The 26067-nt window shown below is 40.6% G+C and overlaps 2 protein-coding genes across 2 annotated transcripts; both read left to right on the top strand.

Annotated features, from left to right (window-relative positions):
• Positions 1-6705: 6705 nt before the first annotated feature.
• LOC118413413 (F-box only protein 39-like) lies at positions 6706-11203 on the top strand. Its single transcript, XM_035816782.1, has 6 exons — positions 6706-7016; positions 8104-8224; positions 8525-8625; positions 9270-9448; positions 10414-10567; positions 11011-11203. Exons 1-6 carry the CDS (start codon positions 6808-6810, stop codon positions 11186-11188), a joined length of 942 nt encoding a protein of 313 aa, XP_035672675.1. The 5' UTR covers positions 6706-6807; the 3' UTR covers positions 11189-11203.
• A 4287-nt stretch (positions 11204-15490) lies between these two features.
• On the top strand, positions 15491-25011 carry LOC118413402 (protein neuralized-like). Its single transcript, XM_035816765.1, has 5 exons — positions 15491-15674; positions 20127-20651; positions 21090-21776; positions 22231-22349; positions 24363-25011. Exons 1-5 carry the CDS (start codon positions 15641-15643, stop codon positions 24630-24632), a joined length of 1635 nt encoding a protein of 544 aa, XP_035672658.1. The 5' UTR covers positions 15491-15640; the 3' UTR covers positions 24633-25011.
• Positions 25012-26067: the final 1056 nt, after the last annotated feature.

Below are 26067 nucleotides of genomic sequence, written 5' to 3'. Positions count from 1 at the left end.
TTATACAACGAAAATTACCTGCCAACATATTGAATCTTTCCTCTGTGCTGGGTTATATTGAAGCTTTTTTCCAGTACAATGACCCATGGCAACATAATACACATACTAGTCACATACTTCGGCTGAAAAAAGTGCTTCTGTAGTACGAGGGGCATTCAATAAGTAATGTCCCTGACCCATTTCCCATAGCAGGAGATTAATGAAACTTGGCACAGTAATTAGTCTTTCTCTACATAGGAACCACCAGAGTTATGCATTTCTCCCATCATTTGATGTAGCTCTGGACACCGTTCTTGTTTGACATCCCAGGTTGGTCCTCCGACAGGTGCCTCATCAATGGCAGAAGAGGGACGACCAGGTCTGGGAGCTGTTTCCACAGACTTCCGGCCTTGTTTGAATTCAGGATGCCAGCGTTTTACAAGGTCATATGATGGGGCATCATCACCATAAGTTTTTTTCATTTCATCAAAAGTCCCTTTTGGTGTGCGTCCTTTCAAATACAAAAACCGGATCACTGCGCGACACTCAACTTGCTCCATTTCACACCTGGTCCATTTCGCACCTGACTCAGTTCAAACACCAGTAAATCAGTAACCACAATTAGTTCAGAGCTGTTTTTTGCAACATAACCCATAGAGATATGACTCATTACACATGCAACATTTCATCTAGATCAGACAACTGGCAGTGGGTCAGGGGCTTTACTTATTGAATGCCCCTCGTATATAATTGGAGACCCCGCCCCCACCCCCCCAAAAGAAACTCTCTCTGGATACAAACATTTCTCTTTGATATAAATTACACATTGAAATGGAAAGAAATAACCACGCTCCTATGCTTGAAACAACGAATATGTCGGTACTGTACCCTAGATATACTTAAGATGAACATCATTTTGCGATAACGTGTAGTAAAAAAACAAAAAACACAGAAAGAGCTTAACTTTATAGACTGGTATATTTCTCTATTCCAGAAACCTAAGTAATGCATAGAATTCGAATTCACTTTAGAATATAATTCTAATAAGTAGAATTATTTTCTACTAAGTGAAATGGAATCATTTTTTCCGTATTACTTAGGGGGATGAAATTGGGAAATATGTTAGCGGCCTTTTGGAAATGCTGGATTTCACATATGGCGGAACTGATTTCATACATAAAGAACGAATTTCTCTACGTCTTGTGTAATTTGTGTATGTTGTCATTAAATCGTACTTTTGCATCTTACATCATTTTCCATTTATGTTAGAAAAGTACAGTCACTCGGCGAAAGTCTTCTAATGGAAATACTTATTCTGTCAGTCTAGTTAACAAGTTAAGACAATGCTGTGCAACAGTAGATACATTACAAAACATGGTCAGAAAATAACTGTTAAGGAGGGTTTATAGTAAGCTATGTGACACAGCCCAGATTTTTTTTTCCGTATCAAGTCGAACCTCTAGCGCTAGTATGGCATGGCAAACGTATGGCATGGCTGCACTATATCGGACTCCCGACGTATAGAAAGAGTACAATATGAGTGCTCACTCACAGTATCAGGTGCTGTGAGAGGATCCTCATATTTGTCACTCCTTTCTGAACTTGGGTGGGAAAAACTGTCTGACCGTCGCCATATTCACTCTTTGACAATGTTTCATAAAATTGTTCATGGTCACAGTCGTCAGTATCCTCAGGAGTTGATCACTCCTGAAGTCTCTGCCTCTACTCCCTACGACCTTCGTAACAAACATAATTTACAACCAGTGACTTGTACCACAACTCGTTACCAAAGGTCCTTTATTCCGTATTCTACATATCACTGGAATGGTCTTGATATAGCTGTACGGTCATTTAATCCTTCGACATTCAAAAATTACTCAATAAAATTAGTTCGCCCTTCCCCTAATACACATTTTAGGCATGGCCCCAGGTACGCCTGCGTTTTACTCACATGCCTCCGCATCGGGACCTGTAGTTTGAACTTTAGCTAATCCACACGTAATTTAGTCGATAGTCCTTCTTGTAGCTGTGACTCCCGATGTGAAAGCGTTGTCCACTATTTATTGTACTGCCCTAACTACAACCAACTTAGAAAAACCCTTCTCTGCAATCTTCAAGACCTTTTAACCCTTGATTTGAAAACTACGTCTGACCCAGTCTTAACTCAACTTTTACTCAGGGGTTCACCCACTTTACCAACAGAAACAAATACCCATATTATGCAGCTTACACAGACATACATACTCCAGACCAACCGTTTTCAAACTGATTGAATACTTTTCTTTAAAATCTTGTATGTATATATATATTTATTTGTTGGATCCGTCACCCAACTGCTGTACTACTGCTTTATTTGATCTCACATTGTTTTGTCCTTTGTTTATTTTGTTTTCAAATGTCCTAGTGGTAATGTTAATATTAGCTTTGCTAGAGTGCATTTACCACTGTGTCTTGTCATATATGTGTACCAATAATAAAAAAAAACCTCTAGCGCTTAGCTTCTGAAAGCTAACACTGACAAACACGTATTAATGTCTCAACTGCTGAAACAATTAACGTCATATTCCCAAACCGGGCTGTCTGTGGAAACGAAAAAAAGAAATGTACACGTAAAAATATATACCCAAATTACACCCATTAAGAGCAAAAGCGGTACAGTGCTGACATCAGATGAAGAGCAGGATGCCAGATGGGTCGAACACTTCCGGGAAGTGCTAAACCAACCAATACCAGAGGAGCTGCTAGAAATAGAAGAGAATGACATCATAGATAGCGTAGAAGTAGACCAATCACCTATCATAAAAGCAGAGATAGAAGCAGCTATAGGAAGGCTGAAAAACAACAAGGCCGCAGGGCTTGACAACATCTCGGCTGAACTTCTCAAACATGGTGGAGAAAAGCTACTCGATGAGCTATCTTACCTGTTCAACCTGATTTGGCAAAAAGAGGAGGTACCAGATGATTGGAGACACGGGGTCATAGTTAAAATAGCCAAGAAAGGAGACCCCAGCAACTGTAATAACTGGAGGGGAGTAACTCTAACATCTGTACCAGGGAAAGTATTCTGCAGTATAATCCTGCATAGACTAAAAGACGAAATGGACAAAGTTTTAAGAGAGGAGCAGGCAGGTTTCAGGAAAGGTAGATCAACTATAGAACAGATCTTCGCCCTTCGTAACATAGTGGAACAGTCGCACGAGTACAGAACAGCACTTGCAATCAACTTCATTGACTTTCGAAAAGCATTCGATTCTGTACATAGAGAATCCCTATGGAAGATTGTTCGAGCTTACGGCATACCTGAGAAGTATATCCAATTATTTAAATCCTTGTACGAGAACTCTAAGTGTTGCATCAAAACCAAGACTGGAGTTACTACAATGTTTGAAGTCGCAACAGGAGTGAAACAAGGATGTATTTTACCCCCCTTTCTATTTGTTATTGTCATTGACTTTCTTATGAAGAAGACCAAACAAGTCGGAGATGGCATAGCTTTTGGTGATGGGTCACTGAGTGATCTCGACTTCGCAGATGATTTAGCTGCTTTGGCCAACAGTTGTGAGAATCTGCAAGGTTTCACAGAAAGACTCTCTACCACAGGGGCGAAAATTGGACTCAGAGTAAGTGGAGAAAAAACCAAAGCAATGACAACAATCCATAATGCAGCACCAATCGTGCTTGAAAATGAAGTAATCGAGTATGTCGACAAATTCACTTACTTAGGCAGCATTATTACTATGTTTGGTGGCACAGAAGAAGACGTCAAATCTAGGCTTGGCAAAGCTACTGGTATGTGGCAATACTTGAGAAAATTCTGGCTATCTAAGCAAATCAGTGTACCGTTAAAGTTAAAGTTATTCCAGACTATTGTGATGCCAATAGCCACATATGCATGTGAATCGTGGAAATGCAAAGCAGAGGTAACGCAATCACTAGACACTTTCCAACGTAAATGCCTTAGGACAATCCTAGGCATCTCCTGGCGTGACCACGTCACAAATGAAGAGCTCATACAAAGAGCTAAGGTGCCTCTAGCCAGTGAGACAGTCAGAAGAAGAAGATTGAGATTTGTTGGACATGTATGGCGTCTATCCGACAAAAGAACAACAAAAACAGCTATGTCATGGGCTCCTAAGGGCACCCGCCCCAGGGGCAGGCCTAAAACTACACTAAGACGGACAATCTTGAATGATGGAAGAAAAATGGGTTTAAACAGTATGGAGAGCATGGCAGTAGCAGCGCAAGACCGCACGCTTTGGAGAAGATATGCTCGACGAGTCGATCAATGCAACAGTGTTGCGGGAGGAACTAAGGTCTAAGGTAAGGACACCCATTCCAATGGACTGGACGAAAGGGTAACTGGAACGAAAGTCGTACCTTGATGTAGATTTGAGAACGTTCTCTGGAAACATTTGAGAACAGCTGCAATTTACAACTACGTCGATACGTTCCATACCTTGTTGGCACAGGCGTTAAAAAATTAGTGATAAGGTAGGGAGGTGGGCATAGTCGTGGGACGTTGCAGAAGTACATAATGTTCTGCTGTAAGAATTCATCTAGAATTGTAATAAGTTAGACATATTTTTATAAGTTAGACAATTTTTGTTCCTTTTCTGTATCATTCTCGCTATACATACTTACACTTTTAAAGCCCTTTCCGTGTAGAATTCGCTCAGTAATTTGTATTTTAAGGATATCGAATTGCATCATAAAGGGTCTTTGCATGATCTCTCCATCATTTTATGGTTGTTGTGTATAATTTTTAAGGTAGTCCATTCGATTAACTGAGTAATTAATTTCCAAGGGAGCTCCTTAGAAAACCATCTAAAAAATTTTCAGGAGAGTTCTTGTGATTTTCTAATGTCCGCTGTACTGCAGTTGAACTTTCAAAGTTTGATATGTTATGATCTGCGCAAGCTACACTATTTTGGACGGTAGATATCTCTTGTGTACGACAAGAAGTGACGTACCTTTAAGGCCCTTGTATCTAATTTGCTATCTATAGGCAGTATTACATCAATCATCTAAGAAGGACAATGTCCCTAATTTCGATTCTTCCAAATTACAAAATTTCTAATATTGTTTTGCGTTTCCTGAAGTAATCAGGGGTTTTCCTAGGACGGCCAACCCCTCAGTAACAACGTTGATAAAGTTATCGTAGACACAAATCTTCTTTAATTGATCTAAGTGTGTTCTTTTAATTGGTCTGTTGGCAACTTGAGTGGGTAGCGTGTTAGGATCTGACACTGGGGTCACTTTAAGTAAATACAACCTTATCGCTCAGGAAGTCTAGATTTTAGAACTTTGACCCTATGTTAAGTTACAACTAAAATACTGTGAAAAGTCTACACCAAATTGTACAAACTGTACAAATATCTAAATTGCGTCTACTTCTTTGTCTTGTGTCCAGGATATTTATGTTTGCTATTTTTTATAGCGGAGACACTGAAATTGCTATCGTGTTCCATCTGATGTAAAACACGTTAGCTGCTTGTTTGCAAACATGTCAATCATCTGGAGGGAGAGATAAGATTATAGACCGATCCAAATGCAATTAGCAGCCCAACCAATGAGAGCATTCCAAATAGCGGTTCGACCAATCAGAGAGTGACTGGATGTCTGTCAAATGTTTGGTGTATTTTAACGTTTTGGCTGAGGTCGGTGGGGCTAGCCGCTATGGGATCAGCCTATTACGTACGCGTGTTGTGTGGTAAAATCTGTACAGATTAGATACGAAAAGCTGTCCACACTTTTAACTTTATATTAAAGGAACTCGCAGAAACAATGTCTTTGAAATACATAAGATGTAATTTTCAACGGTTCAACTTATGATACAGGTACCGTTTAAATAGGATACAAACACATTAGACATAAAACATGACAATGTACATGTACACGACACAGTCAGAGTATGCTTGACTTACAGTAGCGCAATGTTTTTCTGACAATGGTTTTCTGTTTTATTAACTAGCTTCCGAAAGATAACAAAAACCATCAGGGAAAGCAAAGAGGCAACAATTTGAGCATGAACAATATCTATCTGCAAACCAAACGAAGCTACCAGCGTGCAGTCTCTGCAGTTCGCGCGTGTATCGACAGATGGCGCACTGCACTAGTACTGCCCTTGGTGCTGAAAACGACATCATGCACTGTACTCGCAGAGTAGGCGATCTTGCATAGCTCCCAAGCGGTAGCAGTTAGCACTTTCTTGGTACTGAAGAGGATATCCGCACTTGACACACAGAGTCGGTAAACCAATAGAACCCCCTTGCGATATCAGCGAACACTGTCCTTTGTGTTGGAGACTGAAATAATCATTTAGAGTATTACGTAATGTATTTGACCATACAAAGTAAAATTACTTACTCAACTCCCAACTTTTGTATCCTCTCATCTACGTGAACTCCAAAATCGCTAGTTCCGCTAGGGTTTTATCCTACCTTCCACCCTTTTTAGAACTTTCAACTGTGGGATATACCTTTCTACCTAGATCGTAGTAACGATATTTATACGAAAGTTTAGCATAACTGCTGATACATATCTCCACCTGACGTCACAAGCGAAAGGAAACGTCTTTTGTTAATTGTTATACATCACTCACAAACAATCGGTACATGCGCAGAGCATAGAACGCATAGGAAAACCACAACTCTCTTTTCGTCAACATACGTCATAATAGTTTCATTGTTCGGACGGTACCAAATCTCACAACGTCAAAAAATCATGCCATTAGTGCAGAGTGAACTACATGTAGTCGTCCTACTCACGGTGGCAAGACGTTACATTTGAAATTTAACCGTTGATTTTGAATAATAACGGCGTTTAGAGATGGTTGAGATGGAAGTGGACCCGTTTGAAGAGCCAGTGGAGTGGTCCTACCTCCCCGCGGAGATTGTGGTGCAGGTGTTCTCGTATTTAAATGAGCAGGACCGGGCGAACGCGGCGATCACGTGCAGCCGCTGGCACGGTCTCCACTCCCACCCGTCACTGTGGAGGCACCGCTCCTTCAACCTCGGAAACACTGCAGAATTTCACAGGTACTTTACTACTTTTACCTTTTTTCTGAGATTCAAAGGGAAACGTAATGTTTTCACTACTTTTTTTCGTCTTCCTGTCATTCTCTTGTTCCAAATAGATAAGGTCGATGACCTGGACCCAACGGCTGTCACCATGGTGTTTGATTACATAATGTATCAAGTGGTAGGACAGAGCTGGAGGGTCTGGTCACCATAAATTATGCTTATTCATAACACAATGATTTGTGATACGTCTCGAGCTCGAGGTTGTTCACCGGTTTTGCAAAAGAACAAACAGTGCTTTGCATTATGATGAGCACAAACATGTTCTAGAACAATGACGTGGCTAATGAATTATGACGGAGGTCATGTTAGAGCTCACAACAAAGACATAATAGAACAACAACATAGAAACTTCAGTTTTACATTTTTTTCTGACTCTTGTTTGGTGATCGTTTGGGAAGAGGTTATGAAAATGATCAATCTTTTGATTCATCTATACATACGGTTTATACAGCAGTGTGTAGTATTAACAGTTCTACCAAATACTTTGCAATCTTATCAACATCGCTGTTAGTTCTACCGAATACAGTGTATTTGTATCAGTATCAGTAGCTATTTTACCAGGTACACGGAAATATTTTTAGTATACATGATTGTTCAGCCTAATGCAATAGAACTGTAAGGTATACTTCGCAATCTAAATGAATGCAAAGCTTCATTAGCAATATATCACACGAACGCAGTACAATTTCATCAGTGTATATGGCAATCTTACTGACTACAGTGTAATTTTATTTGTATACAGAATGTACTACGGGTATGAATAGGCCCATAGCAACTTTACTTGTGATCGACTGATAAGAATAGTTAGTTAGCTACTTAGAATCCTTCCAAACGTTTTTGGCAAGGTGTATAGGCGTGGTGCCCAAATTCGTTCTATTGTCCTTTGGTAATAAGTATTAAGTACATACCTCTGATTTAAATTTCAGATATGGAAGATTGATTTACATACAGACGCACTGACAAAAAATAAGACTTGTATTCTTTTAGATTTGTAACATTTCGTTTGCATTTGGGGGCTCTGACATTTGTTGCTGCCGTTTAGAACCTGTGACATGCTGAGGCAGTATCCACTGAAGCTGGCATTTTATCTGAAATCGTTCGAGGCAGAGTACCCGGAAATCGCTAGGGGCGCTCATAGGATGCACCATTGCAAGAGAATACAGGTTCGCAATAGTTGATTCAGTGATAGTGTGTCTCTATCTGTGTGTGCCTTTGTGTGTGTGCGTACTTCTTCTTGCGTAGTACTAGTACTAGTGTGTCTATTTGGAATTCTTCACTGCAGTTTGTGTTTTTTTCTGTCAATGGCACTGTACTGCGAATTAGGTACCTCCCACTGCCTTGTTAGTTGCCAGAACATATTCTGTTTGGACTAGAAAGTATTTAGATTTCTACAGGATATGTTTATTCATCTTAACTTCTTTCAAAAACTATATGATTTTTTTTTCTCTAAATGTTTCTCGTAGAAAACCATGACCACCTTCCTGTCACGACTCAGGGGCAAGGCACAACTGCGCACGCTCAAACTACGTCACTTCGAGCTGCACCGACGGACGTGGCAAAACAGGTAGCTACTGGCTTTGAACTAGTAGAAAGCAATGTTTTAAATGACCCTTTGAATTCGTCAACTCGTCGTGCATTTTGTCAGTCACATTTTATCTTTAAAACGATTTAAAATCAGACACTGTACTTTAAGAGTAGACATATCTAAATACATAAGAGACTCTTACCTGATGTGATGAACGCTTGACCTCAGTCAGCCTTTTGCCTGCGTAATTGCTAGTATAATCTAGGGAGATGCAATGTAAAAGTGGAAATATAAAGTACACCCACTGTATGCTAGAATTCTGCTAAAGGGAGCAGTTTTTGTATGCTATGCCAGATGAAGCAGTGTAGTTTTCATTTGTTGTGCTAGAGGAAACAGTGCAGTTTCCATATTCTACGCTAGGAGGCACAGTGCAGTTTTCCTATGTTCTACCAGAGGGAGCAGTGCAGTTTCTCTTCAGCAAATGGCGCTTGCCTCTGAAGAAGAGTGTGTTCTATCTCTGATTGTCCTGTCTTGTTTTAACTAATTTAATCTCAACAGGAGTGCAGACTTAGTGGGTCCACCGCAAGCGCAGTCAGGGCCGACTCCGCTGGGTGTAGCTGCAGTGCATTTCTCTATGTTCTGCCAGAGGGCGCTTACGGTTTTTCCTGATTTAATCCCTGCAGGAGTGCAGACCTGGTACGGTCCATCGCGTGGTTCCTGCGCAGTCAGGGCCGACTCCGCTGGGTGGAGCTGCAGGGCATGTCCGCTACACCAGAGCACGGACTGCGCATGTTCAGTAGTCTGAGCAGGCGCAGTGGGGCCAACATTCGATTTCTCAACATACAGGACTTCTTCTGTACAGGTAGCCAATCATCATCAACATCACTATATTTATAAAACCTTTATGAAAATATACAAATTCGTCAAAGCAGATTTCATATTTTACTTTCAGGGAAGAGATTGCCGGTTATCGATGCAAACAAACATACACCAATTAGTGTTCTCCTTGGTGTTCTGCGTCATAAAAAGACAATCACGTTCTAAAGCAATGACTATAGTTCTTATGATATGCTATGACGGCACTAAGAGCACACAACAAAGGAACAAAGGAATATAGAACAACAACAACCAAAGAAAGAATTACAATCTAAACGTTTTCATAACTATTTTTAACATTTAGGTGTTCTGAAACTACAGTTACTTGTCTATGTTCGACGCTTGTGCAGAATTCCATTGGTTTTCATTTGCATCGTTTTGAAGCTAGTTATGGGATGCTAGAATCACCTGCGTCCAATAATATCAACACATGTTACGCCCGGAAAACAAGCCAGAAGATGTAAGAGAAAGGATAACCACTCACCACTGAAGGGTGTCATAGAATGAAGAAAGACAGTCACGTCAGAATACATTACTATCTTAGATTCTAATATAACTTTACGTGCCTTTAGATTATTCATCAATCACAAAAATATGGAATAAACAGACCGATCCCGTAGTGCAATGTCGCCAGCCTCCGTCAAAATTCAGAAGTGGAAAAGAAGCATACAGATGCAAATAGAAATGCAGCTGCTCTCTCATTGGTTGAACCCCTAATTACCATTCCCTCATTGGCTGAACTCCTAATTGTGATGGACAGTCCGTCTATTGTCGTTTTCGGAATGCATGTATATAATGCCCAAGTAATATTATTGGCCGAACCACTAGTTGCCATTCTTTCATTGGTTGAAGTTTTAATTGTATTGGGCAGTCAGAACCGACCTGTTTTTGTTTTTGGAATGGATGGGTATATAATAGCAACATTTTCTCACCCCCTTCACATTTCTATAGCCCAAGCAATCTACGCGCTACCGGAGTTCCATCAGCTGTTCAAGCGGTTTCGCCACCTGTCGGTTCTGTACCTGAACTACAACTGCGTGTCCGACGAGCTCCTGACGACTCTGGCTGAAACGTGCGCGGGAAGTCTCACTGATATGAACATCAAGTACGTAACAGTCACGTTATACCCATGGACGCATAAGACTTTGCCCCTTTTTTGGCGACGCCTCAGAGGCGGAGCATAGTTTTTTTCCACAGGACTAACACTGTTTGTTTTAGAGAGTTTTCTTGCATGAAAATATTTCGGTTCTCTTCCTAACCTGACGCAGTTATTGCGGTTCAGTCAACGAGTTGCTGTAAAACAAACAATAAAACAACAATAATCACAACAAAAATGAGGGAATATCCATTTTAGATACATCGATATGAAAAACGTTCAAAGCAATTTTCATTCAATACACAGTGCTTCCAGCAGACTAGTCTCATTCTGTAGTATCATCTGTTATTGCTCAGCTGTGTGGCCCAAGGGCTAAGGAAATAATTGGCGCCGCCCTATACACCATATGATGTAACCCTGTTGTTTACGTGTTATGATCGTTCTCTCACCAGGGTGTTCCATATGGATCCGCACTTCCAGCGCATCTGGAGCATGTCGTGGCACGCCCTCCGCAGCGCATGCCCGAAGCTGCAGGTCACATTTACCTTCGAGCGCGTGCTGCTCTACCAGGACGTGAAACAGTGCCTCCTTCCCGACATGCCGCTCACCAACCTGGAGGTACGACTGTAAACAACTTTTTCGAAAAACGATGTAGTTCAATAGGCTCCGCCCCCGAGGCGTCAACAAAAACAATAGTAGACTAGGGCGTCGGCAAAGGAAAATACATAGACATTGACTGTATTGTGATCTTTCAGATGCTTCATTCAAAGGAATGGATATCCATTAGTCGTGAAAATCTGCCTTTTCGTGCAGTGGATATTGCGCGGTCACTTATATTTTTTTTTGGCGACGCCTCTGGCGTGGAGTTGACGTCGGGTAGTTTTCGTTTGGGTCTTCATTTATAGAACACATAATAGAATGTTAAACAATAGCACATTCAATTTTTCTTCCAACGCAGCTGACGTGCAACAACGACTACGTGGTGCACCGAGATTGGGTGCTGTCGCCGACGGTCCGCTATGTGGAGCAGTACTTCAGACAGACGCTAGGGGAACTCAGCATCGATGTACTGAACGCAGACGACGACTTGTGCGAACCTCTCTTACAGGTAACGTACATTGTATAGGTGTTCTCGATCGTATTGTCAAAATGATGTTTCTGATGAAATGTCAGATTGTCGACATGCATGGCTAGATTACTTAACGTTTGGGACCGCATATGTGAACAGCGACACCTTTAGCTGCAATGACGGATTGCTCTGACAGATGTGACAGACGGACACCGAAACGTTAGCTGTCATGTATCTCCCTTTGAACAGCTTTATCCTACACTAACGTAAAACGGACGTAGTATAGAGCATTGCACAATTATCCTAATTCCGGATATGTAACATTACTGTCTACGCACACAAAAAATAACGCTAAAGGATTTAGCTTACAAGAACGTTAACGGGATCTATTTAACAAGCCTTTGCCTCGTCACGTAGTGATCTGGTATTTTTTTACGCTGCTAACGTTGTACATATTTCTAAACCCCCTCAGCTGATCCAGTCTTGTAAGAAGCTGTGGTCGCTAGAAATCCGGACATGGCTGAGAACAGCCTTCGTGGATTCTGTTTGTCAACTTAAAAAGGAAGGTAAGAACAACAATCATCCTCGAGCTTCTAAATTAATTTTTTACATTTTTTACGGGTGGCACAACCCAATATGTATGTATAATAGTACATTTTTGTATATTGGAAAGAAAGCTGAAACCGATTTCAAACCAATTTAACTAAATGAACCCAATGTCCGAGTTTAGCTGCTCATCCACTGATCGTAAGAGGGAAACAGATCATATGTACAGTTATAATTTTCAGGTTCATTTCTAATTCTCTTACTCTTAATGGTGAGTAAAATGAGCAGTGTACGACTGCTTAGCGTCCCGTCCTGCCGACTGCGACTCTTTCTAGCAACGTGCAAGTTGGGGGAGTGACACAACCGGGATTCGAAGCTCAAGTCTTTTTGGTCCAGAGGCAGGATCGCTAATCACTAAACTACGCACGCTTTTTAATTCTTCTAGTATTTCCTTTAACAGGCCCTATAAAAGAAGTAAAATTGAATGTGTTTGCTGAAGACTCTCTAATACTAGTATTCCCGTCTTCTTTCCAATAGGAAAAACTATACTGACGACCTTCAAAGCTGTGCTGGTGACTCACATGGACGAGGAAACCCGTCAGGAACTTGACGTTGTGCGCAACAAACACAGGGACATGATACGGGAAGGTCTGCTGAACTACAACTTCCACGTGGAATGGAACCCGTACTTGTGAACTGCTTATCGCAGAAGGATCGCTAGATGGCGCACATACATGGCTGTGCAGAAGTTGCGTCAACATATACCGATATACGGGAAACAAACTTATTACTTGCTTGTTCAACGTCCGAAACTGACTATACGGGAAGATCTGTTGAACGTAGAATTGAGACATATTTGTGAGCTGCACATCGAAGATGAATCGCTAGATGACGCGAGACAGTGGTTGCTTCTCTATGGCATTTCTCCACGGGACACGTATTTATTTATTTGCTTAATGACTTTGAAAGTAATATATTCCGGAGTTTCCAACAATAGTTGTCAAGTTGATGAATGTTGACAGCGATGTTTGTCGTAGAAAATTGACAGGCAATCATGAGAAGTAATTTGTATCCTAATAGTAATGCGTTTTCATCATGCGTTCAAACTATCAAACGCTCAAATCATGCATTATAGGTGTTTAAGAATATTAAACTATCGTCATCAAATATCATTTTGGATCCGCTTCTTGCATGTTTTCGCTCACTTACGCATCATGATGATGATGCTACGCATATGCATACACATGCACAGTTATATGGCGGGGGCTGCCCTAAATTCAGAAGTGCCCTTCATTGTGTGCCCAACCTTCTACTGATCCTATTGTGCTCAAGTACGCCTTGGTTCTTCCAACAACAACAAAAATCAACACAATCGCAATTTTGCTGTCATAAGTTTTGGAATCCAAAAATGTCAACATGATGTTCTTGAATCCAATTCTTCTTACTGGTTACCTGTTCCTCCTTTATTCCTTTATTCCGATACCCTTTAGCCCTATTTAGGGCTAGTCTACCAGGGTTCATATGAAACAATGAAACATACATAAACAAACGCAAATATATACACAAACATACATGTATATATACAAACAGATAATAAACCTGTTTATGCATCATCAACTTTTTTTTCATCTACCAGTGGCAACTGAAGAATCGCAAGGATAATCAACCTCATGAATGTTTTTCTTACTCAAATATAGTACCTTGGTATCAATATGGGTAAAATTGAATTTCATTTATGTAAACCTGCATATTTTCGAGCAACAAGGAGCTTTTTATCCTAGCTACTAAGCAACAAGTGATTGAGTGAGTTTGAGCGCCTGTAAAATAGTCTGCAGTCAACGATATAAAGCATGACCAGCAGAATTATCAGAGTATGTGAATTATTTAGAATTGTATGTAGTGGCCTAATATCACTTGATTATCTCCAAGGTCTAATCGTTCAACTTAAAAGTGATTTCTTGACAGTAAATCTAATTCAAGAGCTATTCTTTCACTGTTTGCAAAACAGACGCTAAGTAAAGCATTTAACGTTAACGGGAGGGGGCCATACTTCGACAGGGGTCCAAACTTCGTCAGGTTTAAAAAAATTATTGTTGCGGAGAAATGCATAGATGCCTGCACATGAGAAGTACACTAGCTGTAGACTAAACCTTGTTGTAAATAACTACAAAGGCGGGGTATGTGTCGAAGTTAGCAAGTCCCACAGATAACGATTGAAAAACTTGCACAAGTTTGACGCCTTCCGTGCAAGTTGACGAGCGAACGTATCGAGACCATGGCCCGGGAAACTCTTGAATTATTCTTCGCAAAATATGACATGTGAAAAAATACCACCATACATAGAAATGATGTTTATTAGCCTTCAGAAAAATAATACCTGTGTTCTGTTTTGGCTTTAACTGGGTTGGATAAACGGAGCTAAAATGATGCCACAACGTTCACACAGTCGGGGCCCCGCCATCAGTTTACGATCACGCACGCCGGCAGCCGAGCGATGCTCAACACGTTGAACTCAGTCAACCCGTCCGTAGAGCGACAAACATTCAAGAAAAATCGATCCCTACCGACTAAAAAAATCCTGTAGCCATTGCTGCAGCCAAAAGACAGGATGAAAAGGCAATCAAGGAAGCCGAAAAGCGAAAATGCCATCACAATCTATGTAAACAGTGTGCCGCCGTTTTGCGGTAAGTTGGTCTCACCGTGAAAGGTAAACGTTTTAACACACCGTATTTGAATAAGTCGCGTAATACAAAATATGACCCATATTTGGTACAAAAAAATTATAATGAAGACTTTAAGTGCTATTCTATTTGCATAAGTTGTTTAAAAATGCACGGCGATGGTCTGGTTGTTACTATGTCGGAGTTTGGACCCCTTTTTTGTGTTGGAACGTTCTGCTAGGACGCAAGCCGAAAACCTGCCGTAAGTTTCGTGCGCTGTCAAAGTATAGCGCGGAACGCTACCGTTAAATTAAATATATATCTATACAGCTTCAATAACAGTTATATGGATGCATACAAGATCTTAACTTGTTTTTGATGAGTTCACTGTAAAATGTACATTGACAAAAGCCATGCGCATCCACTTAGAACGGCTGTCGAAGTATGGCCCCCTCCCGTTAAGTTCATTTCTACAGGTTCATTTGCACGGGAAAAATTACCAAGCTCTTTTAGTCAAATGAACAGTTGACCTAAACTACCAACCTCTTGGTCCACTTGACTACGTACGCTACAAGAACGATAAAGCCATTAAGTACATTATAGAAACTTTTTATCTGAAACCACCCGTCCATTTAAATTTCCCGCCATATTTACCCAAAACAAAAAATCTCCCATCGTTCCTAGCGCACAAAATGGCGGACACAACTTGCCAATCTGGAAAAGTCTGTCTTCTGCTTCGAATCTAGCACCAAAAACAACCCTGTCTGCCACTGAAATCTTCACCAGTGGCTGTCCAAACTTCTCAGGATGGGAAACAGCAGCAGTACGTCGCCAGAAAGAGGTAAATTCGGGTTATTCTGAGGGAAAATGTCTGGTGTATGAGCTAAGGAAACCGCCATGATGTGTTGCTCATTCTTGTGCTATGTTTTCACATCCGCACATGACGTAACTGTCTAGTGATTTTTCTTTCCCGACTTGTGCCTAAATGGGGGAAAGCAAAACTCTTCACAATTCTGTATTTGGTCGTTTGTTATAAACTTAAGGTACATAATCTGTGTCCAATTATCATTTCCTAACCTATAATTTTTATAGTGATGAAGTGATGATCATAATTTTACTCAGACTCAGAGGTCAAGATTTTATGAACGATTATAATAAATTTCACTTTTTGGAATGATACTACATAACTAGGTGGATTGGTTTGTCATTTTTATATGTTAGAAAATCAGAAAAAAAGAAAAGAGTACTAGTAAGTTCCTCTCCATGTGAACTTTGAAAAGGCCAGTTGTATGATTTTTTTCGCCGTATGATTTGCAACTGGCACTTGTGAAAGTTCAAAGGTTGAACCAGTTTCATATCGACTCAAAGTCTAATTTGAGTACCACGAATCATGTTAGGTTAGCGTGCAGTTAATTCTGCAAGAAGGGCAAATGGGGCGTATTCACCAAGCAGACGTTGGGTTGGAGCAAGGACGTTATAACGTCCTTGGTTGGAGGGATAGTAGTTGCAGGGATTTCTAACCACCCCCCCCCCCCGACTTATCATCTGCTTGCAGAATAGTGTGTGGGGTCAGCATTTTAAGTTTGTGGTTTAACTTTAAATGATATATAGAGATATGGTAACTGTAATCACACAATTTACTTATATAGTGTGGTTCAAAACATTAATCGTTGAACATGACTACATGGCCATACAGACATGAGCCATGTTTTTTCTGTCAGGAAAACACATTAACACTATATTTCGTGTTGGAAATTACAGTTCCAGTTTTCCAGAAGGACATTTACACTATACTAGTACTAGTACTGAGTTGATCATGGCATGGGCAAACTATATATTGCTAAGTCAGTCTCAAAGCAGATGTCAGAATGGAAGATTGTGCTAGTATTGTAGTAATGTTTGATCAGAATACTGTCGTCCTGCAATCAGAAAACATTAAGTTCTTCCACCCACAAATTGATTTAGAGGTGGGCAAAAGTTGAATAAAGAAATCAGTTGGAAAAGTAAACGAGCAAATTTCATTCAATTTGTTTGTGACCTATTCTGATTATTCATAAATGCAATGACATTTGCATTGCAATTTCCATGTATTATAGCCTAAGTACCATCCTCCGTATTAAACTCTGGCTAAGTCTTTTTGCTTGACAGCCATGGAATCTTGCTTTGTACATTTTAGCTTCTTATTTGCACCCCAAAATGTTTCTAAAGGCTAGTACTAGTAATATATAGTCTGTGGTAAATGCAAGCAAAAAGATTGAACCAGGGGCCAGGGGTTACTACAAACTTTAAGGATGGTACCAAGGCTACCTTGTACTATGATGCATGTTTCTTGTTGGACTAGAAATGGAACTTTAAATCGTTTCGAGGAACTACTGTATTAGTGCAAAACTGTCAATATGCATCTATTGGTACCACAACATGTAAAATCAAATTTTACGAATCAGTTTCACTTTCAGTTTCTATGTTTTAACCACCACTAAATATGATGGAATTGTTTATGTTGCAGTTGTAAACTACATCATGTAGGATCTTGAAAAAAAATGTACTGGACATTTCCAGTGCAGTAAGAAAATTTTGCAGCTGGTTGAAAATAAGGTGGCCATGGTGTCATTTAGTATTCAATAGAAACAATAGTTGGAACACAATTATTACAATTAGAAATGCTTGTGCCTACTTACAAGTATGATGTGATTTTATAATGAATAAGTAACATTTGCTTTTTCAAAATTTACAGTTGCTTTTGGTCCAAAGACTTAATAATATAGTATGTAATTGTACATGCATGATGATGTACTTAATGGATGTACAAGAATTTACCAATAGTTAACGTTCAATCCCAGGACAGAAATGGGCGCAAACCAGTCACATGACATCCTTCAGTACTTACTGTACCCAAAATGGGTATTATTAAAAGCCCCACAGTAGGGCTGGGTATCGGTACAGCGTACCGGTACAAAACCGGTTTTTCTTATTGGACCGGTCCAGAAAAACCGGACCTGAAAAAATTAGGTGGACCGGATGTTGGACCGATTAGAAAATTAACAGATTATTTCATCAGGCATTCACACGTTTTGGCGCTTGCAGGTGGAAGAAAATAACAAGAGTGATGTAGAGTAGAGTTTATAGTAATTTCTACCAAGTTTTACAGCCAATCGTACGGGTGCAGTTAGCGTTGAAGGATTTTAAAACGCCAGTGTAAGTCTTATACTCCACCAAACAGATCGCTTTGTAGTGAAATGGACCATTGGTATGAGTCATACTTCATCAGGTTCAGGTTCAGGTCCGGACCTGGACCTAATCCTTTGGACCTGAACCGGACCTGGACCTGAATTTTCTGTACCGGTACCCAGCCCTACCCCACAGTCCTCTATGAATCAAATTACCTCATTTGGGTCAAAGGTTGTGACATAATCACCTGTTAAAATCCAGAGAAATTCCAGGCGTCTGTTATTACAAGGCTTGTAAAGATAAGAGTGTTTTAATGGTGGCCTGTAGGCAAGGCAGTAACAAATTTAAATGCTCTCTTGAGATACATTCCCAGTAAGGTTTCAACTGATTTGCGAAAGTCTTTCACAGACGTAAAATAAGATGTATGTTGCATTCTATTAGTAATGCAATTTGTAATAGTATTCAGTCCATATCGGTGGTTATTTGAAAGCACAGCCTTTGATAGCATTGATGATAATGATAGGAGTAGACTGTTGCGTTAGTCACAATTACGTCATAAAGAACACCTTAATTTGTGAGGATACGGCGTCGGTTGGAGACATTCAAAAGAGCTGCAGAGTAGAAAATGGTGTTTGTTTTTCATGTACAGGCTTGGCCAGGTAAGCAACTTAACATTTGTCCCAATGATTTGGTCTTGAGGACATACCATAACTTCCTGATAAGTCCAGGATAGAATGTATGGTTGCTATTCTGGCTGTTATCCTAGTCAAAAAAATGGTTAATTTTAGTTTTGCAGTTGTAAAACTGTTGACCCAATTGCTATAACATTTGTCTACAGTACGTCCATACTAGTACCTCTGACCAGACTACTTGCGCAGGAAAGTAGTAAAAATTGGCCAAATTGACAGATAGCACACCATAGGATTTGGCTGGCCATAAACTACAGTACAGGAAACAAAGTCGTGAGCCTGTACTAGTCTACTGTAGAGAGTTGCCATCTTCAAACGATGTAAAAAGTAATCCACGCATTATTTCAACAATGGAGTCAGCTCAGCACCCAGTGGGGTGCAGCTGGGCAAGCCACTTGTGAGGTAGAAAAAGGTCTATTTTTAACTGTGCAGTAAACAGTATTGTCCTTGTACTGTTATAATCAGCAAAGATTTAGGAACATATCTTTTCCTCTTTGGAGTGTACTGTTTAACTGTACGCTGTACGCTGTTTAACTTTTAAGAGTAAGAGGCATTTGTTAATTGGAAACTTCCTAAGGAAGGCCTTCGGTCAGTGTCAGTCCCATCATGGTCTCCTGACAAAGCCATAATTTACAAGGATTATTTCACTACTTGTCACCTATTAAACAGCACTTAGTGGACTTCAAAGGGGATGGTGACTCCCTCTAGTCCACCTATTTAGTTTTTGGCTGGCTAACTCCTCTAGTAGTAGCATGTTATCTACCTACTTGGCAAATTTCTTCTATTGTCAGCAACATTTGAAGCCTCAAGTGGAGGATTTATGATACTTTGATAGGCTGTATGTACATATTTTATGTACATGTACATGTATATGACTTGTCAGAGGACTGTACTGTATGTTATGTATTATGTAAACAGATGATGACTACAAAATGTAGGACAGGGCAACGAAAGGAGGCCACTGACTGATTGCCTATTTCGAACTGATCTTTTGAACATGCATTGCTATATCTGAAATGGCATATCAATTATTATGGCTTATGAAATGATTTTTTGCTGAATGCCACATTTATTTTGTAGTAGTCTGCGCCAAGTCGCTCCTTGCCAAATTTAATTTCATTGCATTTCAATGACACACCATAATTGTTATAAATTTTATTGTGCCATTTATTTTCAAATTTGGATTCAAGAAGGATTGAAAAATAAAGTTCTGCTTCTGTTAACTTATACATGTAAAGCAAAATGCTATAAATCAATGAATTATTTTTATTATATTATTAAACATGTATGTACATTTGTATTGAGAATGAGATGGTACTTGGTATGAACCTTGAAATTATCTCATTATTTTTATGACTTTCGCATTGACGTCTTCACCTTATGAATTATTTATAGGCCACAAATAATAACATTTTTCATTTCCATCCTTGTTGCAGAATCCGATAGGAACGACACGCCGGTTTTGGAGAACGTGTACGACTCCCACCGCAGGAACGTGTGGCGCTTCCACCCGACCTGCCACGGCAACAACATCTCCGTGTCCTCGGACCGCCAGACGGCCCGCCGCGCCGAGAGCTTCTGCAACGCCATCGTCTTCAGCGACCGCCCCTTCCGCATCCAGGAGAAGATCCGACTCAAGTTCACGCAGACGACTGACGGTTGGAGCGGCGTGATCCGCTTCGGGTTCACCACGCAGGACCCCAACAGCATCCAGGCGGCTTCTCTACCAAGGTACGCGTGCCCCGATCTCACGAACTTGCCGGGATACTGGGCCAAAGCCTTGCCGGAGAGATATGCCGAGAGGAACAACATCCTGTGCTACTACGTCAGGAGAGACGGAAGTGTTTGCTACTCTGTGAACAATGAGGATAAGGGACTGTTTTTCGCTGGAGTGGACACATCATCACCACTTTGGGGACTGGTGGATGTCTACGGTAACAGCACAGAGATCAAAATCATTGGTAAGATATTGTACAACTTTAAATTTCTTAATCTAAAGACAGATCCCAACTTCCCCAGCTTAGATACTAAAATGCACTCCTCTATATCTAAACTCCATATCTCTAGTACCTGCACTAGAATCATGTTGTTGGAAAGTGGTGGATGTATGTAACAGACTACAACTTTTTTCTTGCCCCTATTATGATGTAAGGCTGTAAAGTATGAATGTATCTTTTGATGGATTCAAGCACAAGAATTCTATTGTGTAAGGGGCCACATCTTTCTTTGATACCATCACTCTGAACTGCAACAAGATGGAAAATTTTTTCTATAATGTGTCTAGGATTTTTTGTTTCAATTCAGATTTCAATGAATGTTTCAAAGCAAGCCTATATATTTATCCATACAAGTGATACAGTATTATGATTTAACATTAGATGTGATTTTTTCTTTATCAGATGGAGACCAAGAGGAGGACCCCAATGATGCTGGTGCCATGGCGTTGGATCCCTCGGACATCGCTCTGGGTCGTCTCGGCCTCCTGGACACCAACAACCCTCTAGAAAACCTAACCCTGGAGTCAGAAGGCACCACGGACGAAGTCGACGACAACTATCCCAACCTTCACCGCCTCCCGGATATCCTGTCTGACGTTTGGGGAATCTCCCGCGACTTGCTACAGGAAATGCAATTCTCCACCACCAGCGGGGCCAACGTGATCTTTCGGGAAAACAGAACGGTCGCTAAAAGGCGTGGGAATGAATTCTGCAAGGGGGTGACTTTCACCAGCCGGCCTCTGGAAGTAGACGAGACTATATTTGTCCAGGTGATCGAGGTTACGCCGAGGTATCTCGGAGGTCTCGCGTTTGGCGTTACCAGCTGTGATCCCCAGCATCTGAACGCTTTTATCGACTTACCCGACGACTCGGAAAGCCTGATGGACCGACCGGAATACTGGGTAATCTACAAGGACTTGTCAGTACCGGAGGAAGGAGATCAGTTAACATTCACGATAAACAGCGAGGGAGAGCTACGCCACCACGTGAATGGCGTAGACAAGGGCGTTTTGATCCACGTGGACGTTTCTCAACGACTGTGGCTAGTTTTTGACGTCTATGGAAGTACGCAAGCAATTAGAATATTAGGTGAGTACAACTACATGTATCATGACCAAACCGTTACCAGAAGTTTGACATAGATTAAAGATTTCTATCTTGACCTTCACAAGGGAAATACATTGTTTTTTGCTTTGTTTCTTTTTCTTTTTCTGTTCCTAAGAAATAAGGTCAAAGACCTGGCCATGGCCCAGAGGGCTGTCTCCATACGTCCACAGTTACTGGATGCTTATAGCAGACTCTGTGGCATTTAATTACATTATGTAGCAAGTGGCAGGACAGAACTGGAGGGGCTGGTCACCATGTATGGATGTGTTTGAGTAAGAATAAAGAGCAGTAGTTTTGAACCATGTGCAGGGAAACATTATTTTTTGCTTTCAAAAATGTTGCCTTTCTAGTAAGTCATACAAATAAACAAGGACATATGCATGACTTAGTATGTATGTTTTCTACATGTACAAATGTATTTTCCCTCTTTTTCTAGGAACATTGTCTGACCGGGAAGGGAACCTATGGTCATCAGGCTTGAGCTCTGCTCAGAGCAGTGAAATATCCAGATCAGACCCATTCTTCCCACCCCTTCCAATACCATCTTCTACTGAAGTAAGTACCGTAGATGTACATAGTTTTTTTTACGTGTACTCTCATGTCCCTAATAAACATACCCTCCGGAATAAACATACCCCCCGGACAAATCGTCAATATCTAATAAACGTACCCCCCGGAATAAACATACCCCCCGGAAAATTACCAAATTGACATGTATTTAACTGTGACCATGCTACTTCTGTCCAAAGAAAAGGAGATGATAAGCAGGTAGGTCTTTTTATTCATTTATGCCTAAGAACCACATCAGTTAGTTCTATAAATGATGAGCTGAAGAACTATAGATATCTTGTTCGAATCATGATGTTTTCTCAATTTTTTAATAAAGGGTAAGTTGAAATTCGCAGTGAAACCTGTCGTAGGGTCACCTGAGTATAGGGGCCACGTAACTGGCCATGCGGTCAGTTTTCGTCGGTCCCTTGGATTTTTCCCGTTGACCTACTAGCAGTAAGCATGAAGAAATAGTCTATATTGGTCACCTGTCGAATGCGGTCGCGGCCAGACGATTTTCAGTCCGGCCGCTATGCCAACACTGCCGCGTTACGCTGCGCTAAATAGTAAATTATCCACGAGGGAATCACTTTTTTTTCTGTACTACATCAGCAAAATGTCGGTTCAACTTGGACTCTTTATGAAGGAGACATTGAATAAAGGAAACATTATACAAAATTATGTGATTTATGCGAAGTGTTGTTGAATTCACGTGGCGTTTTTTTCTCATCTCAGACTCTTTGCACTTCTAATTCTACCCTTCTCTACATCGTCATTTCTGTGCAGACTGGAAGGCTATATGGGCAGATTTTACAAATAGACCGTCCGTTCATGTATCTGATGTTTTAGGTTCTTGAAATGCATGTAAGCTGTCCCAATTTTCGTATTCCGCGGGCCAAAAATGGAAATCTCCGTCTTTGCGTTTTCTCGAACATGGCGTCGCTGCAGCTGATAAACAAGGTCACTAGGGGTCAGTGGACGACTCCACTTTTACCAAGGTAAAATATCGCAACAAGATTTCTGATGTGTAGCATAAAATACAGTGATTACGGTATAAAAATGATTAAAATCTATTAAATGAAAGTTAGTTATGTGAAAACTAGACTAAGGTTGATTTTTGTCAAAGAAATAAGCCTACATAAAGAAAGTTTTATTTCGACGTGACCATCTCGGCATAATGGCACATGCATCTACAAAGGAATTTGTGGCGGCTTGATGCTTAGAAATGATTATGAACTTGCTGTTTTTACCGACGAATTCCTGTCGTTTGGGAGAATTTGCGACGTCAAAACTCATATCACAAGGGAGACGAAGTTATAGTTGTTATTTTTATGTCCAGCATTTATTATGTGAACGAATCACTCTTCCGCCTCGCTGCTGAAAGCGCATGGAACCACAAGACCGGAAATTCCTCGTGCAAGGTGCTGGTTTACGATGTATTAAACAGAGACTATAAACTACTACTAAATTAAAACTAAAAGTTATTTATGTAAAAATTGTATTTCAAAATGTCAGTGTGGTGTTTTATTTTCCTCCAAGAACAACATTTACTTCGTAGCGTCATAGCGAGATCGACCGAAATCACCGAAAGAGTACCGCGTACGCGTACGCGCTCATGGAAATCCGCGCCGTTTCACCCGAAAAATAGGGAATTTTGAGCAGAAATATAGCGGAAATATGGGCAGAAACCCCCAAAACTTCAATTCTTTGAGGGTCCTGGCTAAGCAAAGCCCCAATTTTCAGAAAAAAAATAAACGTACCGTCCAAAATAAGAACGTACCGGGTGGATTGTGAGGCTGAAAAAAATAAACGTCCCGGTACGTTTATTAGGGACATGAGAGTAGCTACCTGTTGGTTATATTCTGTTGTGCTCTCTTGTACATTTATCACAAGTTCCTCAGATTCTGACACACATACATTTTGTTCACACACAATACACATACCAAAACACAGTAACTCACATCTTTGTGGTGAAGAAAATATTAACAATTGTATCATCCCTTTTTTCTTGTCCAAAAGCTGGAGGACACTACGGACAGTTCTAGCACCAGCGTCCCTACAACACACAACCTCCCCCCACCCCCCGCAGGAGTGACTGTGGGCACCCGCACCGGGGGCAGGAGCGACTGTACCATCTGCTACGACCGCCCCACGGACAGTGCGGTGTACCCCTGCGGACACATGTGTCTTTGCAACAAGTGCGGGCAGCTCCTGAAGCGTCAGCGGGGCGGCATGTGTCCCATCTGTCGTGGTGCCATCCGGGACATCATCAAGATATTCAAGGCCTGAGATCAGGGTTTTCCTTGCCATCCTCTTGTCATTTGATAATCTCCAAGCAGATCCTACGGTAGCATAGGAAAGTATCAAAAGCTGTCAGAGGAGTGAAGCCGGCCTAGGAGTGTGTTTGGCTTCATGGCAAATGTACACCTCTTGGCTGACTACACTCCTTGGCCAGTTTGGTACTATCGTATGCCATCGTAGGATCTGCTTGGAGATTAGCCATTTAACACTTTTTCTGTACAGTTTTCCTCTCAAAGATCCCTCTAAAGAGATGTTTTACCCCTTAGAAGTTGGACTCCTTAATTTTCAGCCTTTGCACTCATAAGAATTTTCGGCCTTGTACAGAAATGCTTGGCTTAGTTACTGTAAAATATAATTACCAAAAAAATGCTTATAGCCTGGATATGGTTTGTATAACTTCTTATGTTTGGGGTTGTCATATTGCATCCAATGTGTGGAAATAATTACTGTAATATAATCAGTTTGTTTATCTTATTGTGAAGTCTAATTTCAGCACAATTCGGTGGAAATACATGTACATTGTATCTTCTAGGTCTACACTGAAATTTATATCAATTAAGGGCTGAAATGCCAAATGTTGCCATGTGTATGTTTAAGAACAATATGAATTTTATGAGAGGTATTGCCAGTCCTGCCCTATATACGTAGATTTTTGACAGTCCTTTCATCAATACCCAAACAATCATTGTAGTTCAAGCACTGATCATAGATCGAAGGTTAATTTAAATCATTATCAGGCTCTAATAGGCAGGTTCATGGTTGTAATTGTGCATGCACGAGGTCAGAGGTGAAGACCCCTAAACTTGCAAAGCAGTTCATGTCTAGGCCATAATCAATACACACGTGCTTTGTGTACAGATGTGTTTTGTTTATGTCTCAAGGTCTTCAACTTTGACATACTTACATAGTATCCACAACTCTGCATGTGCTGTTGGAATCATGGACCCACTTATTGTTAACATTGATTAGAATTTTATGAAATGTGCTGTTATGTGCATTATGTTGTCATTCTGAAATTGTTCTCGCTTATATAGGTCCATTCTACAATGTCACATTTCATTGTCAACATTCTTGTCACAGGAAGTAAGTTCATTTCGTATTTGTACTTTATATTTGCAATGTTGATGTCATATCTTTTGGTGTTGAATGTATACTGCATTATGTGTATGACTTTTATCCATTATGTTAGGCCAAACCAAATTACTTCCTCGGTTCTAATCAGGTAGGGCTGGGAGAAAAAAATTGCATCTGACTATTTCGACTACCGTAACTGAAAAATAACCCTGTGTATCAAGATACATATGCATGACTTTTTTTTAATATCCGAGAACATACAAATTAAAGTGGCTTGGCCATACTAAACAGAAAAGCTTCCTATATTGTAAACATAATTGTTGGGTTGTTTGGGTATGTGTTGCCTTTA

Source organism: Branchiostoma floridae, chromosome 4 (assembly GCF_000003815.2).
Source record: "Branchiostoma floridae strain S238N-H82 chromosome 4, Bfl_VNyyK, whole genome shotgun sequence".
NCBI lineage: Eukaryota > Metazoa > Chordata > Leptocardii > Amphioxiformes > Branchiostomatidae > Branchiostoma > Branchiostoma floridae.
Note: the sequence above shows the minus strand (reverse complement) of the source record. Positions and strands in the feature narration are given on the sequence as shown.

Bases quoted from the DNA above. Each gene is read 5' to 3' on its own strand.
- LOC118413413 (XM_035816782.1), top strand. From the start codon at position 6,808: ATGGTTGAGATGGAAGTGGACCCGTTTGAAGAGCCAGTGGAGTGGTCC. The intron at 8,626-9,269 runs GTAGCTACTGGC...TAATCCCTGCAG, and splicing joins CGACGGACGTGGCAAAACAG to GAGTGCAGACCTGGTACGGT. The intron at 10,568-11,010 runs GTACGTAACAGT...TTCTCTCACCAG, and splicing joins CTCACTGATATGAACATCAA to GGTGTTCCATATGGATCCGC.
- LOC118413402 (XM_035816765.1), top strand. From the start codon at position 15,641: ATGGGAAACAGCAGCAGTACGTCGCCAGAAAGAG. The intron at 15,675-20,126 runs GTAAATTCGGGT...TCCTTGTTGCAG, and splicing joins CAGTACGTCGCCAGAAAGAG to AATCCGATAGGAACGACACG. The intron at 21,777-22,230 runs GTGAGTACAACT...CTCTTTTTCTAG, and splicing joins GCAAGCAATTAGAATATTAG to GAACATTGTCTGACCGGGAA.